Raw genomic sequence first — 22,081 nt, 5'->3', positions numbered from 1 at the left:
ATCTCCCACAGCACAGACAGGCTCGGTGCTCATCACTTTTATCATTCTTTATATCGTCGTTAAGAGTAGCAGGTATTGATGTACAATGCATCTGTCATCTTATTGTGCTTCCTATGAAAATGTGTGTACATAGTACAGATACCAGAGAGAATTCAACACTTTATACACTTGAAGGCATTCAGAGATCAGTAACAGAAAAAGAAAATGGCACAAGAACAAGGCCTAAATGCTACGAAATGGATATCTACACTGATATGATGCATGTATAGATATATATATATATATGTACACATATATATATAGTCATATATATTATATATAAGAAATATAAAATGCAGATGGCATAATAGAAACAAACCAAAAGTTGGGTGTTCCAACAGGCGAGCCTCAAGGTCAGATCCCAGCCCCATCTTTAAAAGCTTTAACGGGTGAAAAAGGAAGAAAATAAATACATGAGATGCAGTGAAACATTAGGAAAAATCCATAAGAAAATTTATGGATGCGGCCGACCTTTTGTCTTTGGGTGATTGCTGGATAACAAAGGACTGACCCCCAGTTCCTAATTTTGGTCAGGAAGCAAATAATAATAATGAGGATAAAAATTGGGGGGCGGGGGGAGAGGGGGGCGGAAGGAAAGAAAAAGAGAGTCTAGAAAGAATAACTACTAAAAAGACTTATTGCAAAAGCTCTTAAAGAGAAGAAGCACTTCAGCCCCAGGAGGGCTCTTGCTTGATGCGGGGGGCTGGGGGTGGCCAATGGCCCCACTGCTGGGAGGGGGCAGCAATGGGAAGGGGTAGGGGGCCTGGGCTGTGAGCTTTGATGGTGCCCAGGGCTCATGGCCCCCGGGGGTGGCTGTTGTTGGGGGTTTGGTGGGGTGGGAGCCTGCGGTCCCATGGACCGTGTGGTCCATAGGGTGTCCCTTAAACCTGTCACTTTGTTGATGCTGGGGCTCCTATGGCTGCCCAGGCAACGTGATGTCAATGGGAGCTGGAGCTTTCCCTGTGGTTTTCTCCCCAAGGATGGTCGTTTTGGGGGCTGCACAGTCCCCCAGATTTCCTGGGGACTGTGGGGTAGGGAGGCCACAATGTGACAGGGCAATGAGGCCCTACAACCATGACGGGGCCTCAAACCATGTTGGGACCCAACACCATCACAGAGCCCCAAACCATGATAGGGCCCCACACCATCACAGAGCCCCACACCATCACGGAGCCCCACACCATGTTGGGGCCCCACACCACGATAGGGCCCCACACCATGACAGGACCTCACACCATGTTGGGGCCCAACACCATCACAGAGCCCTACACCACGATAGAGCCCCACACCATCACAAAGCCCCACACCACGACAGAGCCCCACACCATCACAGAAGCCCACACCATGACCAGGCTGCAGGCCCTCAGCGGTCCCCCAAGGTGCAGCCCTCCATGCTGCTCCCCCAGCGGCCCAACGCTGCCATCCCCGGGGCGGAGGCCGAGGAAGACATTTTGGAGATGTGGAGCTGCTCTGTTTTGTGCACGTGGAGCCCAGTGGGCTCTGCTGGGGCTGCGGGGCTCTGAGATGATGCCAGGCATGGGAACAGGCGCAGGCTGAGCTCTGGGGAGCAGAATGAGCATGGAGACAATGGACGGACGGACAGACGAACAGGGCTGTGGATGGAGACTCTTGCGGCCCGAAGGCTGCTTCTTCTTGGCTTCTGGGTTTCTAGTTAAAAAGGCCGAGGGGAGCCGAGGGGGAGGAGACGGGGCAGGCCCGCGCCCCGGCCCGCTGTGCGTGGCTCCGCGGCTGGGCTGCAGCCTCCTCCAGTCTCTGAGCCAACACGGCCCGGCCCGGCCGCCTGCCCCAAAATCTGAGGCCGCCGCTCTTGTCCGCGTCCCGCCGTGTCTTCGAGCGAGGTCCCCTGGCTGTGTCTCTCCTCTAGGAGAAGGGCAGCGCTCCGGAGGGCTTTGGTAGCTCGGGTTGTTGTACATCCAGACGTCGGTTAGCAGGTGAAGTCCTCAAAGGTTCCCCGGGCTGGGTGGTGAGGTAGGATGTTTGCTGCGTACGTCATGCCGGCCGGGTGACCCCGTAGGCTCTCGCAGGGGTTCTGTAGGGGAAGAGATGGGATGTTGTGGTCACGGGTTTAAGCCAGAACCAAGCCCTGTCTTCCATTGCCTGCTGCCCCTTCTCCCCCAGGTGGTGACGGTGACCCCCCAACAAGACCCCCTGCCCAGCACTCACGTGGCGTTTCACGTCATCCATGCTCAGCGCGACGCCCTTGTCCGTGTTGTTCCTTTTGTGGTTCTTACGGCACTTGCCCCGCCGGCACAGCCGGTGCTTGATCACCTGCAGGAGATGGCTCTGAGCTCCAGGATGGACCCCAACAAGGGGGTTTCCCCAGTAGATGGAGGGATGTGGTGCCAAGGGGGCTCTGCTGACCCCACAGGAACAGGGCACAGTGTTTTGGGGCTCACCTCATAGGCGTAGTCAAACAGCTCCAGCACAGTGAGGATGCTGGCCCCGATAAACAGCCCCATCTGTCCTCCGATGTCACCTGGGGGGGAGAGGAAAGCTGTCAGCAGGGCACTGCTGGCAGATGGAGCAGAGAAAGGGCAAACCTCATCACTGCTGTGACTCTGGGGGCTGCTCTGTTCTGCACCCACGCTGTGTGCACACCCTGGTGCCCCAGGATTGGGGTGACAGCACATGGGGCCACACTGAAGGGTGCCAACCAGAGCTCTCAGCACAGCCACCAGCCCACAGTGCTCACCCAGCAATCCAGCCACCTCATACGCCTTCTTCTGCTCAATCGTCTCATAGTTCAAGGCTTCAAAGAAGATATCCAGCACCAGGATGTTCTCCCTGCGTGGGCAGAAAGCAGAGTCAGGTCGTGGTGTTGGAGAGACACAATGCTGCCCCATACCTGTGGTGCATTACCCGATGTATTGCTCTGACTTGTTGTACTTCTTGGCCAGGTACTTAGCAGAGGCTTTGCTGGGGATCTTCACCATGGAGAGCTCTTTGCCATAGCGGGTGACATTGCAGGGCATCTCACAGACACAATACTCATTGTCCTTCTCCACCAGGAAATCTGGGCAGGAAAAGAGACTTAGATGGGGATGTGGGAAACCCTGATGCTGTCAGTTCAGACCTATGGGACCGGGCAGCCTCACCTAAGGCCGGATCTGCGCACTCCTTGTACTGCTCTGGGGTGCAATAAGGGGCATCGCCTGCAGGAAACAGAACAGGTTTCCCATAGGACTGTGTCCCCTGGGTTTGGGGTGGGATGCAGCCATGCAGAGCTCACCTGGCATGTGCACCATGCGGCAGTTGCAGTTCTCCACCAGGTAGCGGGTCTCGCAGTCGATGCGGCAGGCCGTGATGCTGTAAGTGTCGTAGAACTCCGAGTCACCCGTTGTGGCCTTACAGTCTCCCCAGGGAGGTGGCAGGTAGATGAGCTGAGAGGGAAGCCAGGGATAAGGAGAGAAGCACGCATCCCTGCAGCCCACGGCATGGTGAGGGGATGGGGCCTCGTGTGCTGCTCCCCATTTCCATCCCACACTGGGGCAGGAGATGGGGATGTAGGGAGGGGGCTCAGCACTCTGGGGGGTGGGAGGGATTGAGCAAGGCCCACAGCCCCTACCCGCTGCTCCTGGCAGGACACGAAGGTCTGGAAGCCGGGTGCCACACCAAAGCCCAGCTGGTCGATGAGTGGAGGTTCATCCTGGCTGTGGATCTGCACCTTGATCCCGGCTTCAAATGAGGTCTCATCTGCAGCAGAGAGGAGCAGAGAGGAGCTGAGCCCTGCTGCAAGAAGGAAGAAAACTCCTCCCGTCTCCCTCCCTTCCCTTTGGTGAATTCACTCCTTCACATGTCCATGCATCCATGCATCCATCCACCCCGTGCCCTTGTCCCCCCCAGCCCTGTGGTCCAGACCTTGGGAAGAGCAGTGTGGAAAGTGCCTGGCTCTATTTATAAACAAGTGATGGCTGCTTGTCTAAAGCGGCAGGGAGTTGCCATGGCAAATAGCAGAGGCAAGGAGGAAAAAGGAAAGCAGAAGACCCGAAGTGGTGAGAAACAGAAGGAAGGAGCCCTGGGGACGTGGTCTTGTGGGGTATGAAGCTGGGAGGCTGCTGGGAAGCAGCCTAGGAGCTGCTGGGTTACCTGTTTCCCCCCACACAGGGAGGTACTCGTCCTGCTGGATGTCCAGCATGATCTCCAGGCCATTTCCAGTGCCCCCCTTCATGGTGATGAGCCGGGGTTTGCCGTCCTGCCCTGCATTGAAGGTGTAGCATTTGCCATAGCGTGTGAACACCTGTGGGAGAGGACGTAAGGCTGAGGCTGGGGCCCCTCTGCTGGCCCCAAACTGCCACTGGTGCTGCAGCATGGAGCTGACTCCAGCTCCAGAATGTGGCAATGCCCAGCCTGGGGGACAGCCTGACCCAGAGTCCTGTCCCACGGGGTCTCTTAGCATCAGAGCTGCCTTTGCCCTGGTAGAAGGACGAGATCCCCCCCAAGGCAATGGGTGCAGATCAGTGGAGATGCTTTGCAGGTTTGCAGCTCCATGACCCTGCAGCCCCAGGACAGCAGCACTCAGCCCTGTGCCCTCACCAATATCTGCCCCATCACTTCCAATCCCACTGATGGGGGCTGGACAGGATCCTCAACCCCCCAGCCCTCCTCAACCATTCCAGCTCTCACCTCTGGCTGCCAGCACAGCTCCATGCTGCTGAGCTGCTGCTGGCAAAGGGAGCATCTGGGGCCAGCAGGCTGCAGGCTGCACAGTGCCAAGCCCAGACCCCGAGGTGTGGTGGGGATACGAGGATGGAGGTGTCTCACCAACACCAACACCAGCAGGATGGGTGCCTGTCCCCAAGCATGGACAGCATCACCCATTGCATTGCTGTGATTGCAGCTGATCCGACACGATGCTGGTGGGAGCTGCTCCCTGGTCCCTTTCCTTTACTTTTCCCTATCCCAAGCTGTGAGTGCGGCACTCATCACACTGAGCAGTCCCAGGTAGTGGAAAGGGGAGAGGAGAAGGTGTGATTGTAGGGAAGGTTAGGGGTGACAGGAGCCAGGAGATGACGGTGCTGGGAAAAAGAACTGTGCCACCATCTGGTCCCCAGGGCAGTGGGACAAAGCTACTCACCGCCACGAAGTCGCCGGGGCCGCATTGCTCGCCCCGGTAGCTGCAGCTCAGCAGCATGTCCTCCAGCTGGTGGCAAGTGCGGTTAAAAAACCCGTGCAAATTTAGGGGCTCATCCTCATCCCAAGAGCTGAACTGGGCTGGGACAAAGCCCAGCTCCATCCCGGGCTCGTAGTCAACCAGGGGTGCAAGGTAGAGCAGGTCCTCGTGGCTGAGCTGCGAGACCCGCACCCGGTTGATGTTGCAGAAGGTGACGGCGGGGAAAGTCATCTCAGGGCTGTCCTCCTCACTGAGCAGAGTGACGTGGTGGTATTCCAGGTAGTACACAATGCGATCGGCCACCTGGTAGAGGAAGACGGAGAGGGAGAGGAGGAAAGCCAGCGCCCAGAGCGCTTGCCGGGCACCCAGACTGCCCTCCACGAAGATGTGGCTCAGCCCATGCAGTGTGCAGCTGCTGGCAAAGGCCACAAAGTCCGTGGCTGCCCCTGTATCCTCCTCCTCTTCTTCTTCCTCCTCCTGCCCATACAGGAACTCATCGGCTCCATTCTCTCCTCTCCCAGCTGCTGTGGCATCTCTCGGTGCTTCCTCGCTGGAGAAGGAGATGGTGCAGAATATCTGGAGGGGCATTGTGCAGAGTGGAGGGTCCCAGCTTTGGGCTGCGGGTCCTGGTCTTGCTGCAGGTTGGGGGGTCTCCAGTGGTGAATCAGTGCCTCATAAGGTGGGTGAGGGGCTGGGATGGAGGAAGGGGAAAAGTTGGGAGCAGAGACAGAGAAGGGAAAAGGAGTGAGAGGTGTGCAGCGATGCACGGAGAGAGGGGAGAGGAGCAGAAGAAGAGCAGAGGGCTGCTCAGGGGGGGTTGGAGAGGAGGGGATATCAGGAGCAGAGGGCTGGGGAGGAGCAAGGGGCGGTTCTGCAGGTTCCCAAGGGAGCAGCCCGGCTGCGGCTGGCAGGACGGAGAGAAGACATTACTGGCTTTGAGATGCACCGCTGTGCTGGGAGCTGAAGGGGTGCTAGATCCGGGGTGCACAGCTGTGCATGGACGGGTGTGCACAGATGGGTGTGCATGAATGGGTTTACATGGATGTTGTTGCATGCAGGCACCTGGTGTGCTGCATCCTCCATCCCTGGCAGCCTGATCAGCAGTTCCATCCATGCTGTCCCACCGGGTGCCAGGCTGTTTCCGCAGCCTCCATCTGCTCAACTCACTGTGGTCTCCAAGCTCTTCACTGTGGCAGCCAGAGATTGCCCAGAGCTCTGTGTCACCGTCCTGCCGTTGTGTCCATCTGGGTGGTGCCAGTGAGGATGCTGTGGTGTCCCTGAGTGCTCCGTGCTGCTCATCCTGGTCGCACTCATCCCCAAGGGTTCATCTCCTCACACAGTGGGACAGTGATGTAAGCACAGGCGATGCTTGAAGTTGGGTGTCTTCCAAGCCCATGCTGCTTTTTGCAGGATTTGGGCACTGCCATATTTTGGGTGATGCCTCCTCCTGGTGAGCCACGCAGTGCATTGCCCCATGCTCTGCTCCATGTAGGGGCACAGGGAACCCAGAGGGTCGGCGTTCAGGCCAGAAGGATGAGATTCGGGGTCCTGGGGAGGCAGCCCTGAGATGGCATGGGGCTGGAGCTGGGTGAATCCAGGAGCAAAGGCATCACCCCCCACTCCCTGCAGCCCTGCGGCAGCACGGCCCCTTCTTGCGGTTTGCTTTTTTCCTGTGCTCAGCACTTTGTAAAAGCATCCAATGTGACCACAGAGCAATCTCCAGCCCCATCCCAGCACCGCAGCCGCCATCAGCAGGCTGAGGGGAAGGGGAGTGTCTGAATGCAGCAGTGCTTCGATGCACAGGATCTGGGCAAAGGGGTTTGGCTGATGCATGGGTGCAAAGAGCACAGCCCAGCCCCTGCATCGGCTGAGCATACATGACATGGGTATCCCCAAAACAGGTGAACAAATGCAATCAGGAAGCCACTGAAAAATGGTTCTGATCCCTGTGTGAGGTTATCAGCTCTGCCAGAGCAAGAGATACTGTGAGATGTGTGGGGTGTGCACAGGGCTCAGCCAGGAGGACAAATGCCAATGGGACAATAATGGGACAGCACGGTGTTCCCCAAGGGTCCACCGTGGGGGTCCCCACATTCAATATTCCTCCAAAGGGCCCTTTGTATAAAGGGGACAAAGCAGAGGAATCAGCTGCAAAGCCAGGGAGAGCAAGCAAGCGTGAGTGACCTTGGGGACAAGTGCCAGAGCCACAGGATGAAATTTCATAGGGCTGAGAGCAAGGTTGTGCCTTTGGGGAGCAACCTGGAGAGCCTCAGCTGGAAAAATCCTGGGAATGAGGCTAGGATTGGGGAGCTGGCCAGCAAGCCATGGGGACTGGGTCACAACCCTTTGGTATTTGGATGGAGATGAGCTCCATGGGTAGGGCCAGGATTTAAAAGGCATCAGCTGGGAAAAGACCTGGGGGTGTTGGGCTGCTCAGTTCTGTGAGGTAAAGGCTTGGGATGTGATACAGGAGTCAGAGCAGGTGTGAGCTGGCTGAGGTGGGATTTCTTCTGTTTCCTGGTTCTGGTGTGAGCAAGATTTAATGCTATCTAATGGTACAGGGTGGGCTTTCAATGTGATTTTCAGGAGCAATTGCAGTAGGGTGAGGGAGGTGCTGTAATGAAAACACTCCATCGTTGTCTCACTTGGCTGAAACCTATGGGGAGCATCAGGGCTGTTCCTAGGGAGGAGAAATACTGCCTGGGGGTGAATGCTCAGAGGGTTGAAGGTGACTGGGGTGGTCACAGCCAGAAGCATAGCAGAACTCAGATTCTGACCCTGCGGATGGGGACAATTCCTGGTTGTGTTCCCACGTTGGGGACAAGGGGTCACCATCCCAATTTCTGTGAGTTTTGGAGATCTTCAAGGAGCCCTTGGGCTCTCTCCAGCTCCTCCCTCAGCAGGAGCTATTTTTACCCTCTTTCAGGTAACGCTTTTGCGGGGGAGAAGGATGGGGGATGCTATAATTAACTGTGACATCAGCCCCCGTGGCAGCATCCGCTGTGCCCCAACCTGGGGAACGGGGATGCTCGGTGCCGTTGTGTCCCCCATAGCGGTGGGACCACGGTAGCAAAGCCGGTGTTTCCCTGCTCCATCGCGTTGTCTGCCCGCTGTCCGATCCCATAGCGCCAGCACGGGCCGGGGGCACCGAGGTTCCCCGGGGCAGGGGAGCACGGAGGCGGAGGGGAGGGAGGGAGGCGGATGGGGGATTTGACGGCAGCGGCAGCAGCGCATTTCACAGCCTGTCACGCTTTAATGGCAGAGGAGATCAAAGCCGGGATGGAGTTATTCATAGAGATAAACCAATCCCCGAGGAGGCGAGGAGAAAACAACATTGTGAGCTCTGTTATCCCAGGCATGCAAAAACGCAGCCCGGCCCCAGGAGGTGCCGCGGGTTCGCTTGGTTCCGTATCCAGGCGGTGGGGTGGGATGGGACTCATTGAAATCCCTACAACAGCCGGGAGCAGGGGAGGGAGGGGATATCGGATGGGGCGGAGGGGCTGCCCTGCTCTTGCATTGCACAGCAAGGAGGAGAAACGCAGCTTTGCGATGCTCCCCGGTGCCCTGAGGGTCTCTGCCCCACCACGAGGCGGAGATGGGGAAATCTCCATGGTTCGGAGGCGGAGGAGTGGGGTGGGATGCGGGGATCCTGCGGCACTAATCCCACCGCCTTTATCAGATGCTTCCACCTTGCCTCCTCTCGCTCCACCGGCCAAGCTGGGCGTACTGGTGTTATCCGCCCCTTTATCCCCCAGATTAGACGCTTCACAGTGGATTAGCATGTCACATTCTAATGCATAAAAAAAAACCCCGATGATTTAAAAAAAAAATAAATTAAAAAAGAGTTTTTGCCCATCTGTATGATTCCCCACCGCTGTCTTTTCCCCCCCCCACTTTATCCCTATGGATACAGCTGTGGGGGGAATGGAGGCGATGGGTGATGTGGGATCGCTGCTCTCGGCTCAAGGGACAAAGGATGGGGACAAAAGGCTGCTGTGAGGATACCACTCTGTCCCAATGGCCCCATGCCACCCCGCCTGGGGCTGTCGGCTGCAGACCCACGTCCACAGGACTTTAATAAAAAGCACATTATGGTGAGTAACGTGCGCTAAGTGGACTTCATTACGGACCCGGGGCCTCCCTGGCTGTTCCGTGTGATTTCCTATCAGACGAGCCTTATCTCCTCTCCAAACGTTCCCATTTAAACTCCATTAATCTTTCAAAACCTCCTCCTCTCGGTGCTTCCCAGCCTGGTGCAGGCACTGACGGCACTGCAGGGCTCTGCAGCCCCACTGCTTGGGGGGGGGGGGAGCAGTTTGTGGGCAAACCCTTCTAGCTGTTCTCCTCCATGCACCAGCTGCCATACCCAAAGTACTGAGCACCTATTTCCCCTCCTATCCCCAAAAGCATCTGTAATACCAAGAGATTTCTGCCTTTTTTCAGCACTGGTTTTTGCATTGTGGGGGTCAGTGCAGGGGATGCTGTGAATTCCAGCCTTACTCCATGCAGACACTTCTCTGAAAGCCTTCCTGTAGCTCCTGCTGCTTGCAAATTGCCTGTAAGTTGTGATTTCTTTACGACATCCTTCACGATTGCTTGGATGCTCGGTGCAAACAAATCCGAACCGACTGTTTTATTGGTGGTGGTGGTGGGGGGGGATTGTTTTCCCATCCTGTTCTCTTGCTGTGTGGTTTTTCACATCTAATCTAATCCAAGCAAGGTGCTCGCATGGCCCCGCTCTGCAGCTGCTCCAGGTGCTGCATGAAGGGGTTTGTAAACCCACACAAAGCAAAGGGATGGGGGACCCTGCCTTGGTTTGGTCCTTAGGGAGATGACCCAGGTGCAGCAGGGCAGAAAAAAAAATGTTTGGGAATAATAATGGTTAATTTCAAACCAAGAATTGTAACATCCAATTGTGAAGGCTGGAATATATACAGAAATGGGAGCCTGAGATGGTGAGGAGCATCTCAAGTCACAGCTGTTTCAGGAGTTGCAATGCAGCTCAGGGGTCTCCAACCTTCGGGTGATGAAACAACGGTGGCTCTCAAAAGGTAAAGAAATTAAACCTGAGGTGAAGGGCTGCAGGGTGGTTCATTTCTCAGCTCTCCCTATGGAGTGCTCTGTATGGCTCAGTGTGACCCTCTGCCCCGGCTCCTCCTGGTTCAGTGCTGGGGGACAGAGGAGAAATTGCACCACATCCTTGTGTGTGATGTTCCAGATTGCTGCAGTTGCCCAACACGCCGTGTGCTGGTGCTGCTGCTCCAACGGGGGCCTCTGATCAAGATGGAAAGGAGATGAAAGGGATGAAAATCATCTGCATGAATCCCCATTTCCTGGTGATGTTTCGGGGCTGCATTTCCAGCCTGCAGCTTCCCCTGGAGCCGGTGGCCATAGGGCTGTGCCCAAAGCTCTGTGGTTGTGGGCTCCCTGCCTCCATCTGCACAGCGCCTGAGAGCCTCCTCATCTCTTTCAGCAGCTGAGGATACCATTTAACCTTATTAATAATAATTAATAATTAATTTGTTAATGGTTTTGTGCGCAAAGGCATCTCAAGAGGAACTGTAACAGCCCTGCAGGGCCCCCGGCGTGCATCTGAGGTGCTGTGAGCTCCTGGCACAACATCTCTGGGTGTGCAATGTGCTTTTGGGTGTGCAAAGCTCTTAGGGAGTGCATGACGCCTCTGGGTGTGCAAAGAATGTTGTGTGTACGAAGTGATACACAAAGCTCTTTGGGGTGAATGTGGCATCTCCATGTGAGCAAAAGAGAGTTCACAATGCTTTGGGGTGAGCAAAACGCTTTGGTTGAGCACGATGCCATTGTGTGTGCATTGTTCCCATACTTGCACAGTGCTTACACACATGCAGCAGGTCCAAGTGTGCTGCTGGGGTGGGCTGAATTGCCAGGCTGGGGACTCAGTGCCTCTCTGCCTCCCCTCCTCCCGATGGGGGCGGTGCTGCTCCGTGCCCACAGGTTCCAGGTGCTAAATGATGCTGCTGGTGGAGCGGCTGCAGGGTGCAGACACGTATCAGTCTCTGCTGTGCTGTTCCCTGTGCTGGTGTTCCCGATGCTCCTCTGCTGCTTTTGGCTCTGCCAAAATCCCACTGGGTTCAATGGCATCGCTCCCGTGTAGGGGATAAGAACGGTCGTGCTGCAAAACAGGTTGAAATGCAACAGGCTTCGAGCAAACAGCACGGGGTGAGCAGAGCCGTGCACAGCCGAGGGATCCCAAACTCCATCCTTTGAGGGCACCCACTGCTGGAAAAGCTCCAGCAAAGGCCAAGGAGACACGGAGCAGAAATCCCGGTGCATCCCCTCTGTGCCCGAGGGCTGCACGGCTCAGGGTTGCTTTGCTTTGAGCAAAACACCAACGTACAGAAATCCTCGGGGCTGGCAGAGCCGGGGTGTCCCCGACCCACCCGCGGCCGCTTCTCTGCTCCACCACCTCCGATTACTCCTCGCGATGAAGTCGGATCCCTCGCGGTTCGCTCAATAAACGCTGCGGGCTCCGGGGTCAACAGAACCACAGCTCGGAGGGACCCCGGGGACAACAGCTCGGAGATGCAACACAGGGTGGAGATCGGAGCGACACGCGAAGGGTTTCAAGTGCTGATGAGTTATTTAGGAGCCTGCTTTTAGGAGCCATTTATATGCGTGTTTTACACCGTTTGTAAACGCAGCGCCCCGCAGGGCTTATCCTGTGAGGTCCCCAGGTTGGTTTTGCAGAGTGAGAATGGGGCTGTGTGGTTTTTGTTTAGGAACTCCGAGCAGCTGTGGGGTCTCGGTTGTGTGGGAGATGCTCCACACTCTGTGGTTATCCGTGGGCACTTTGCTGTGGGGACAGTGTGCTCATTGGAAGGCTCTGGACTCACAATGTCCATCAGTGGGTGCTGGGGGGTGGATGGAGGGACAGCGAGGTGTTCCTGATCCATTCTTCACTACATCAGCTCCGGGGATGGGAAGAAGAAGAGGAGGAGCACCATATGGGTTCACTCCAGAGCCTTTCTGCTCCCTCCCTTCTCATCCTCCCTGAGCTCATCGCTTCCAGGGCAGAGGACACACGAGGCAGTGCCGTGATCCCTGTGTCAGACTCAATTCTCCCTGGTGCCACTTCAGCCCTGGAGCCTGATGGTCCAGAGGTCTCAACCCTCTGCAGTGATTCGTGGTGCCCCCGTGTGCTGCCTGGAGGCTGCTGAGCCCCAAAGCACAACAGGGATGGGAACACATGGATGTGACTCTCCCTCAGGATGGGCTGCAGGGATGTGAGAAGGAAAACTGCAAACGCATCACAACGGGCACAACAGCATCATCTCAGCAGCACTGTGCACAAAAGGGGCTTTGGAGAGCCAAGCATGAAACATTGCCCACAGCTTTAAGGGTGGTTTGAATGGGACAGCCCCACTTCCCACCCCAAGTCCCAGGGTGAAGAGGATGTTTCTTCTCCTTTCCCATGGGATGCAAAGGAAATGAATGGGGTTTGGAGCCCTGCTTAGAGATGGGACCCCTGGGCCTTTCTCTTGCTGGGTGAGGAGCGGATCCATGGGGTGTGAATGGGGTTCCTGGGGCAATGGTTTGGGAAGGCAGCGGAAAAACAAGCAGGGATCCAGCAGGGCCATGCAGGGGAGTTCCTACTTATACATTATGAAGCAGCAGGCAAGAAACGTTGATTTCTGCTGCTAATGAGCATAGCCCCTGAATAGAGGCAGTGGGGAGGGTGAGTCCCCTGTTCCCATAAAGGAACCCTTGGGGACCAGGCTGTGGAGCACCACATAGGGATGGTGGAGCATCATACAGGCACATGGAGCATTGCATAGGGAACAATGTGTTGGCTATGGGCACAGCACATGTGACAAGGACGCTCTCACCCTATGTCCCACAGGACTGGAGGCCCTGGAGAGCAGGATTTGCTCCACACTCTGTGGCTGCCCTATTGGGTTTTGAGGTTATGTTGGGATTTGGGGGGCAGGGGGAGGAGGTGGCTGCAGCTCCCTGCAAATCTCCAGCCCAGAATGCTGTGGAGAGGGGGGAGCTTCATAGACCCCAAGCACTCACCTGGTGCTGGAGAGGCTGTGAAGAGGCAGGGGAGGGATTGGTGCCCCCATGCTGCATCTCTTTAAAGGCTTTGGTGCTCTAAACAGGACCAAAGTTAGATGGTTGCAAAGGTGATGGAGGCAGAAGGGACCAATCTCTATCCCCACCTGTACATAGACAGCTTCCTTCCAGCCCATAGGGTCTGGGCAGCCCTAAAATCCCCCCAGCAGTGCTCCTGGATACAGCATCTCATCTGTATCAGTCAGAGCAGGGGGCAGTGCTGTCTGTGACAGTGTTGACCCAGACATCCCTCCTGCCTGGACTGTTTTAGGGGCCTCAGAACACAGAGGGGCACACAACGCAGTGGGACCAGTAGTGGGGCACTGCGGGCTGGGGGATGTGGTGCATCACATAGGGATATGGAGCATCAAATAGAAACGTGGAGCATCACAAAGGGACATAGATCATTGCTTGGGGATGTAGAGCATTGCACAGAGGTGATTGAACACTATACGGGCACATGGAGCATCACACAGGGACATAGAACATTGCATAGGGGTGATGGAGCAACACACAGGGATGTGGAGCATTGCATAAGGACATGGAGCATCACACAGGCAATGGAATATTGCATGGAGACAATGGGGCATCACATGGTGGTGTAGAGATGCCCAGGGTTGGCCCCATTGCTGCCCCGGCACCCTTTGGTCTCACTTGGTGCCATTGGACTCAGTGCAGCACAGAGGAGCTCAACACAGATGGATGTGGGAGGGAGTGGTGAAGAGGAAGGAACAAACCTTTGGGTCAAACCAAAAGCTGCCACCAAACCCATGAGGGGACAGAGCCAATGTTTCCCAAACAACACCATCCCCATCCCCAGCACTCACAGCTCTGCCTGTGCACGGCTGCAAGGGGAATCCAACGAGCAACATAAATACAGCACTGAGCCAGCTTTTTCTAATCAAATCCATTAAATCATCCAAACCTGCTTGCAAGGAATAATCCAGGCAGTAATAATAAACCAGCTGCACGTCTATTTTGCTTCTCCCGCTTAGAGCAGAGGGGGAAGGAGGGTGCTTGGATCCTAACAGCGGGTACAAGGAAGCAGTGGGAGGGTCCCTGAGGATGCTCTGGTGCAGAAAACACAAGGGAGCACCAAGCATCAAAGCTGGTGGTGGCACACGTGGGCTGGGACCTGACCCTGCTGAGGAGGATCCATCCCCCTCGCCTCCATTTAACAACCAAACAACAGAGGAGCTCTCTATCCCAAGGGCCTGCCAAGGGAATTTAGTGCTGGGGATTAAAATCCCTCATACAGCACTGGGATGTGTACAGCAGCCCTGGGGACATCCAGCCGGTGCCTCGGCACGCGCTGCAGCTTTGTCATGGGAGGTGAGCGGGATGTCCCCAAGGCCACATTGGGGACAGGGATGGGGACCCCAGAGCTGCGTGCTCCACACCAGAGCCAAACAGACAAGGCAGCTGATGGGGAGAGGCAGCCATGGGGCACAAAGGCGTTATTGTGCACTGGAGCAATATGAAATGCAGCCTCTGTGCTGCACCGCTGGGACCCGCTGTCCCCAAGGGCTCACGGGGCTTCCCCTGCTGGCCATCACCAGGCCTCTCCCTGCTGTGCCACCAACACATCTGAAGAAAGCACCAGCTCCCAGATAGCCAGAGGGGGAGGCATCCCTCCATCCCTCCATCCCTCCATCCATCCATCCCTCCATCCATCACTCCATGTGCAGTGGTTTCCAGCTCAAATATCCAGCCCAGCACACCCTGCATAACCCCATGTGCTAAACCCCAGCAGCATCCCCTTGAACCCCCTCAGCGATGCTGCTGCCCCTTCTTTGGGATCCAAAAGGAGGGAGGAATGGTGATGGGCAGATCAACACCCTCCTTGCATGGAATTCACAGCCTGGGGAGGGGGCTGTGGGGGCACTCACCACTTTGAAGTCTTCAGGGCTGCATTGCTCCCCACGGAAGAAGCAAGAGAGCAGCATCTCCCGGATGTCGTGGCCGGCACGGTCATAAAACTCCAACATATTGAAAGGTTTGGGCTTGAAGTTTCGGAAGTTTGCCTTGTCCTGCAGGATTTCCAGCTGCTTTTCATCAGCTGTCTGCGTGTCTGGGATCTCGTATCTTAGGAGAAAGAGGAGGCAGAGGCTCAGGCCTGGCTGTGGTGGCTTCACATGAGCTGCTCCTACCCCAACCCATGGCAAAAGCTCATGGCATCTTTAGGGCTCTCAGCAACACAACTTGGATGGGCAAAGAGGTGTCCCATGCAATCAGCCATGAGCATCTTCCAACAAGGATCACCACAGCCCCTTTGACAGCACCAAACCCAGACCAATTGCTCCACAGTCAGACCTGCAGCAGTGATCCCAGCTCAGGGCAGCCTGGTCCATGCCCTGTGTGCATAAATATGCACAGGCAGAGGCTGCTTTTGGGACCTGGGAACATGAGGGTGGCTCAGCAGCATCGAAGAGCTGCTATAGGCATGGGGATGGGCTGGGTAGGGTGGGTGAGGGGTCTCACTCTGGCTATGGCACTGTGGGATCCTACAGCCCAAGGGATGGCCTCAGTGTACTGGTGGCATATAGAAGCTTCACCTGCCAGCCTTACAGCATAGAGCTGTGTTCTGAGGCTGGAATCACATGTGCTGGATCCAAGCACAGGGACTGGAGCCATGTGTGCTGGGATCCATGTGCTGGGGCTGGAACAGGGTGTTCTGGACCCCCAGGAACAACTCCATGCCCAGGAGCAGGATGCCCTCCAGGTAGGGCTGTGCATGCTTGCACCCATCTGCAAAGCTGAGATGAGGATGTGCTTCCTTGCAGAGATGAAGGCGATGCATCGCACAGCAGTGCAGCATGGTGACACACTGAGCTGGGGACAGAGGTGTCACCCGGGGCCACTTCAGGACACCCACCTGTTATTGAGCAGGGCGAGGAGTTCACCAGCGTGATACAGGTCGTTCTTGGTCACCCGGCTAAAGCGGAACTCATTGAGGTTGCAGAAGGTGACAGCAGGGAAGGTGAGCCTGGTGGCAGCCACCTCGTCCAGCTTGGTGACGTGCGGGTAGAGGAAGTAGTACTGGATGCGGTTGGTGCAGACAAGGGCGAGCAGAGCCAGAGAACCCATGAAGCAGAGAGCCCAGACCACGCGCTTCAGCGACAGCCGCTCGTAGGAGAAGATGTGTGAGATCCCGTGCAGGGTGGAGCTGCTGGCAAAGGCCTGGATGCTCACCGGCTGCCCGCTGTCCACCTCCTCCTCGTCCACCTTCAGGTCCATCATGGTCCGCGTCGGCAGCCCGGGGGGGCCGCTCTGTAGGGAAAGGGACCCCTGGGTGCCCAGTGCCACCTCCTGGGTGTCACCACCACCTGATGTGTCCCAGCGAGGCAATGATGGGGTGCACCTCTGTGCGCTGCCATCCCCACTGCTGGGGGTGCACTCTCACATGGGGCAGTACTTCGCTGTGCCCTGTTCTCCCCCCGCACCCTCTGTATTCTATCTCTGCATTTATCGGGGTGCAACATCTTGCATCCCCCCTCTCCCACCTCCTCACTGCCCTCCCCATCCTATAGCACGACCGAGGTGCTGTGCTCCCCCCCGGTACCCCCGCAGCACTCATCCCCTCCGCCTCCCCCGAATGGCACCAACGCATCGACAAAGACACGAAGGAGGGGAGGATGCAAACCTGGAGTCAGGGCCGCTGCGATGCGGGTGCCGGGGATGGGGCCGACCTCCCTCCTCCGGGGTGGGAAGACGAAGCCGGGAGCGGGGATGGAGCGGCACCGAGCCCGGCAGTGGCGGGCGAACCGGAAAAGAAAAGGAAAAGGGGGGGGGGGGGGGGGAATAAAAATAGCCTCGTCGGTACCTTTGGTGCAAGCGTGGGAGCGGGGATGCGTCGGGGCCTCGCTCAGCGCCGCTCGGGGGGACCGGAGGAGACCATTGCCGGAGAGAAGGCGGCCGATGGGTGCGAGGAGAGGAGCGGGAGGAGAGCGGGAGTCTGCTGCCCTGCCAACCACATGGAGCGATGGATGGAGGGATGGAGGGATGGATGGAGGGATGGATGGATGGATGGATGCCTCCCCCTGTGGCTATCTGGGAGCTGGTGATTTCTTCAGATGCATAATCCGCATGAAGTCATTGTCTGTGCGCTGGTGGGGCCGGAGGCCGCCGAGGGGTGCCGCAGGCCGGTGGGCAGCGAGGAGGAGGAGGAGGAGGAGGAGGAGGAGAAGGAGGAGGAGGGAGAGGCGGAGGAGCCGGGAGCTCCAGCGATTGCAGGCTGCTGGCAGGGGCTGTTGGTGCTGCTGCTGTGTGCGTGTGGGGATGTGTGTGTGCGTGTGCATGCGTGTGCCGCTCCCATCCCCCAGCGCTTCGCAGCAGGGCTGCAGCTCCCCGAGCCCCCCTCGGTCCCCCCCGCACCCCCCACACCGCCCTGACCCTGCTCTTCTCGGGCCACGGCCTCTGCTGCCCTCTGGGTTCCACCCGCGGGCGGCCCGGTCCCAGCTGGTGGCTCCGTCTGCTTTGGGGCAGCAATGTGGTGCTCACTTTTGGACACGACCCCAGCACGATGCTCGCTGCAGCGGGGACCTGAGCCTGCAGGACTCCTGCCCCTCTCCTGGATGTCAGAATGGTGCCATTGTCCCCTGGGTGCCTCCCTGTGGGGTGCTGGGTGCTCTCCTCCTCCCCAGAGCAGTGCAGAAGGGCTCAGGGTGCTCCCAGCACTGCAGCATCCCTGAGCCCCTTCCCCTCTTTCTCCCCATCCTGAAGCTGGGGTGTCCCCGCTCAGCCCCAGGCATGCAGAAAGCACCTGCCTGTCGTGCCCAGGAAGGAAGCTGCAGTCAGATGGAAGAGAGAGTTTCAACATTCCAAGGTGAAGTTGGGAGGACAGCCTGGGCTCACCCTGAAAGTGTCACCCATCCTAAAGGTGCCCTCCCAATGAGTCCTCACTGTCTGCCCTGCACCTCATGGGAACGTGGGGAATTCAGGGTACAGCGAGGTCAGGTACGTGTGCCCTGTCCCCACATCTCATGTCTTGAACACTCTTGGTTTGGACCCACTGTGGAACACCTTGTCCTAATCTTGGACTTCACCCTTCCCTTGCTGGAGCAGAAATCTGCAGCTTTGCAGTGGGTCCCTATAGGGACATCACCCCTAAAGGGGCAGAAATGGGTTTTGGGGATGCCCCACTGAGCCTGTGCCCTGCTTGCTTGCCCTGTTAGTGAGCCATGAGGCTGACACCTCCTCCTGACGGCCTCCTCTTCACTGGGGCTGCCAATGGAAACCTGGCAGAAGGATGTGCTCCTTGTCTAAGGGATCAGAACCTTTACAAAGGGGTTGTTTCTCCCACACCCTGCTGGGTTTTTTTTTTTTCCCCTCCAGATGACAGCTCATTCTCTGCAGTGGTTTTATTGACAGTAAATGCACCGGCAGTGGCAGCGATGGGGTTTCACTTTGGAGCAGATGCACACATGGATGCTCTTGCAAACCTTTGCTTCCCACCATGTCAGAAAACCCAACAAAGCATCTCTGCACCTCCAAATGGCAACTGCATTTCCTTGGGGGGCTGACGGGGTCCCCAAATGTCCCAGGGCTGCCTCTTGCAGGAGGTGGGGAGGAGGTGAGCAGAGGGAAGAAACTTCCCCACCGTCAGCCCCCAGCCAGGAAGGATGCAGCTGCATCCTTGGAGAGGAGTGGAGCGTGGGGAGCACGAGCGTTTCCGTGTTATTTTTTGGGAGAGCCACGTGATGGCTGAGTTGGTTCCTGCTGGGAGAGGCAAGGAGGCCAACTGAGGGCTGTGGGACTGGTGAGGAGTTAACGATTAGCCCCAGGCACTAATTGGTAGCAGCAAGACAGCAGGCACGAAGGCTTGAAGGTCGGGGCTGGGAGCTGAGCGCAGTGGGTGTGAAGGGGGAAAGCTGCTGTGGCTGCATCCTTTGTAGGGGCTGCTCAGCTCTTGCGGATGCTGAGCTCCCCTCGGATGACTGCGCGTCAGCCGTGCTCACTGATCTAATTAGCAGGAAAAATGTAATCAAGGGAAGGTGCTGCACTGCTGAGCCTCCCAGCGCAGCCTCCAGCGGGGGTGTTTGGAGTACAACTTGTGAGCTGGGGCCCAGGGCTGGCTCTAACCTTGCAGGTTTTTTTCCACTTCCAAGCAATGCTTGTCTCCATTCCACCATGCAGATCTTTGTTACGGAAACAAACTTCCATTCTGTTTCTTGGAAGAGCATCCCCAGGGCAAAACCACTTCCAGGGTAAGGCTGGGTAAGCGATGCTCTCCTTCCCCATAGGGCTGGGCTGCTCCCTTCTATTGCTCCCTTGGATCAAGCAAATTGCTTCTTTATCTACACCTGCCGCCCAGCTGTGCCATGGGAGGCAATTTAATTCCTAGCAGTCTATTAAACACCACGTGAGCTGGAAGAGCTGGATGCTGCTGCTTGCTTTTCTGGGGTGGGAACACCCTTGGGGTGACCAGCCCTGCAATCTCCATGTACTTAAAGTGGGAGTTTGATTTAAAATGTGGTTTGCCACGAAGACCTTGCTCCAAGGCATTGGAGGCAGCACCGTGGCGTTGACTGCTCTGCAGTGGAATGGTGCCATTGTTTGCTCCATGCTCTCCAAGTCTTGCATTTGGGGGGGGCTTTGAAACACTGTGTGGTGTCTGTCCCTTCTCATCATCCCCATCCTGTGAGGGGAGGAATCCTGGAGGCAATGGGGGAACCCAAGCCCCCCTAAAACCTGGGCTGAGTGACACATGAAATATCAGAGCCCATTTCTGCTAATGGGTTGCAAATTGCTTCCATCAGCTCTGGTATTACAGATTGCTCATATGAAACTGCTTCCAGGAACCCATTTTGGGGCCAAACTCTTCCTAGCTTGGGGAGATAGCCATCAACATCATTAGCAAGAGTAAACTGTATTCAAATGAGGTAGTGTGGGGACTTTCTATGTGTACCTTCCTCATTGGTGAGGCAGCTTGGGGTTGTTCCATCTGCATACGGATGGGCAGTGCTTCTACCTGTCCCCATTGGGGTGGTATCACTTTGTTCCACCTTTGAAGCACGAGCAGCTTCTGTGCTTGCACATAGGTCATGGTAGGGCTCCAGGGCTTCCTAATTGTTGAGCATGCTGTTAATTATCCACTGAAAGGCAAAGCCTCAGTGGGACTAATGAGGCTGTGAGCAGAGCTGCTCCTTGTCGAACTCTGGTGCTGCCATTACGGCTTGGGCGGATGGCAGCAGGGATAAACCTCACATTTCTTCTCTTGGCACTCAATTGCTCCTGTTATTTCAACCACGCCTGCCCATTTCAGAGACCTTTCCATAGGAAACAGCCACATCTAAATCCTCAGGAATGAGACCCAAGCATGAGCTGCTCGGTGATGCTGCGGGATGCCCGAATTCAGCGCATCCCCATCTCCAGAGCAGCACAGCTGGGAAGGATTGGGGTGCACACCCAGGGCTGCTGCTTCTGCTGCTGCTTACAGAGCTGTGCTGGGGTTACCCTGAGGAAGATGCAATCCCTGCAGGCAGCTCCCAGCTGGGGTCATTCACCCCTGTGCAGTGTTGATTTATGCCGTGCCGCGCTCCTGCTCGCACCCGCTTGGCTCTCCCGGCGCGAGGAGCAGCCAGTCCATTAAACACTGAGTCATCCTCAGCGGCATTTAATTCGGTGAGGGGCAGCAGTTTGGATAATTAAAGGCCTCCGTGGCCAAAGCTGGCAGCAGGGCTAGAGGGGAAAGCGAGGACACCCGGCAGTGTTGGTGAATGGTGGCAGCTCCCCTGTGCTCTCTCCTCACTGTTTGAATTTAGGGGTGGATTTTAACCCTGTCCTCCCCCAGGTGAGGGCTTCCTCAGCCCAGCGAGTGCAGTGATGCTCTGTGCTATTTCTGCCTGGATTAACCACGTCCTGATGGGATCTCCCATGGGCAGAGCTGCTATCTGGAGGCCTTGGCTTATTAAAAGGACAAGCTGTTCGGGGAGCCGGTAATAAAGCCATGAAAGCTTTTACAAACCAGAGTTGAAGGCACTAATATCGCTGTGCTCTGCGTGGGTGAGAAATTAGACAAGAGTTCCTCCATGCTGATGGCTTTTTTTTTTTTCCTCCCCCCTATTCATCTTTCTCAACAATTATCTTTTATTTTGATATCTTTCTATTTAAACCTTCAGCATCGCGCTCGGGATAAGGAGGAGGCTGAGTCGCTTAACAACCAGCACAGGGACATGGAGGTGCCTGGGGCTTATGGGATCTGACCCCAAAGGGCAGAGTATAACTCCCCAGGATCATCTTGGTGGTGAAGCTCTTCACTGGCAACCTGCATCAGTGTTACACCTGCATCACATGCCTGGGGTATGTCATAAACCACATCTGAGATCGTCCCCTCCCTCATTTTGCTGCTCATCACCCTCAGCTCTGGGTGCCCTTTGCCTGCTCTGGGTTTGCTGTGTTTTTCTTCTGATCCCTTCAAGGCTCTCAATGCTTTTCTGCCATTCTGGATATCTTGTAATCGATCAGCTGCAGCTTTCCGGAGCTGTGACCAGCACGTTGCAGGCTGGAGGAGGATGGAAACACTGTGCAAAGTTGCTGAGCTGAACGTGCAGCTTCATTCACTTGAGCAATTAGTGTGAGGTGATGCAAAACCGCTGTGCAAGGACCGTCCTGGAACGCTTTCCCTGTGCACCATCTCCACCTTGATTACCCCCTATCATCCTCACTTGTTTTACTCTATGTCCAGAAATGCCTTTTCCTCTGGTCCAGGTGCAGTGTTGGGGGGGGGCTCTTCCCCTGGACCAGAGGCTCTGCAGATGCTCAGGATGGATCCACATCTGGAAAGATGAAACTGAGGCCCTTTGATCTCATTTTGTATGGTTC

The 22,081-nt window shown here is 56.3% G+C and overlaps 1 protein-coding gene across 3 annotated transcripts; it reads right to left on the bottom strand.

The window, feature by feature from the left end:
- Positions 1–32: 32 nt before the first annotated feature.
- On the bottom strand, positions 33–17,533 carry ASIC1 (acid sensing ion channel subunit 1). Of its 3 annotated transcripts, none has more exons than XM_015886867.3 (12): positions 17,082–17,533; positions 16,134–16,528; positions 15,148–15,343; positions 4,147–4,297; positions 3,626–3,753; positions 3,290–3,440; positions 3,156–3,212; positions 2,920–3,073; positions 2,753–2,844; positions 2,457–2,536; positions 2,224–2,328; positions 33–2,089 (listed from the first exon to the last, which is right to left on the bottom strand). In XM_015886867.3, the coding sequence occupies exons 2-12, from the start codon at positions 16,496–16,498 to the stop codon at positions 1,985–1,987; spliced, it is 1,584 nt and encodes a 527-aa protein (XP_015742353.2). In that variant the 5' UTR covers positions 16,499–16,528; positions 17,082–17,533; the 3' UTR covers positions 33–1,984. The 3 variants fall into 3 exon arrangements, with proteins under 3 accessions (XP_015742353.2, XP_085390217.1, XP_015742352.2); XM_085534091.1 differs by having other exon boundaries at positions 16,902–17,423; XM_015886866.3 differs by lacking the exons at positions 15,148–15,343; positions 16,134–16,528; positions 17,082–17,533 and adding an exon at positions 5,135–5,890 and having other exon boundaries at positions 147–2,089.
- Positions 17,534–22,081: the final 4,548 nt, after the last annotated feature.

Source organism: Coturnix japonica, unplaced genomic scaffold, assembly GCF_054131305.1.
Source record: "Coturnix japonica strain WE unplaced genomic scaffold, WE-NBRP24 Scf075, whole genome shotgun sequence".
NCBI lineage: Eukaryota > Metazoa > Chordata > Aves > Galliformes > Phasianidae > Coturnix > Coturnix japonica.
This window is presented reverse-complemented; position numbering and strand designations above follow the sequence as displayed.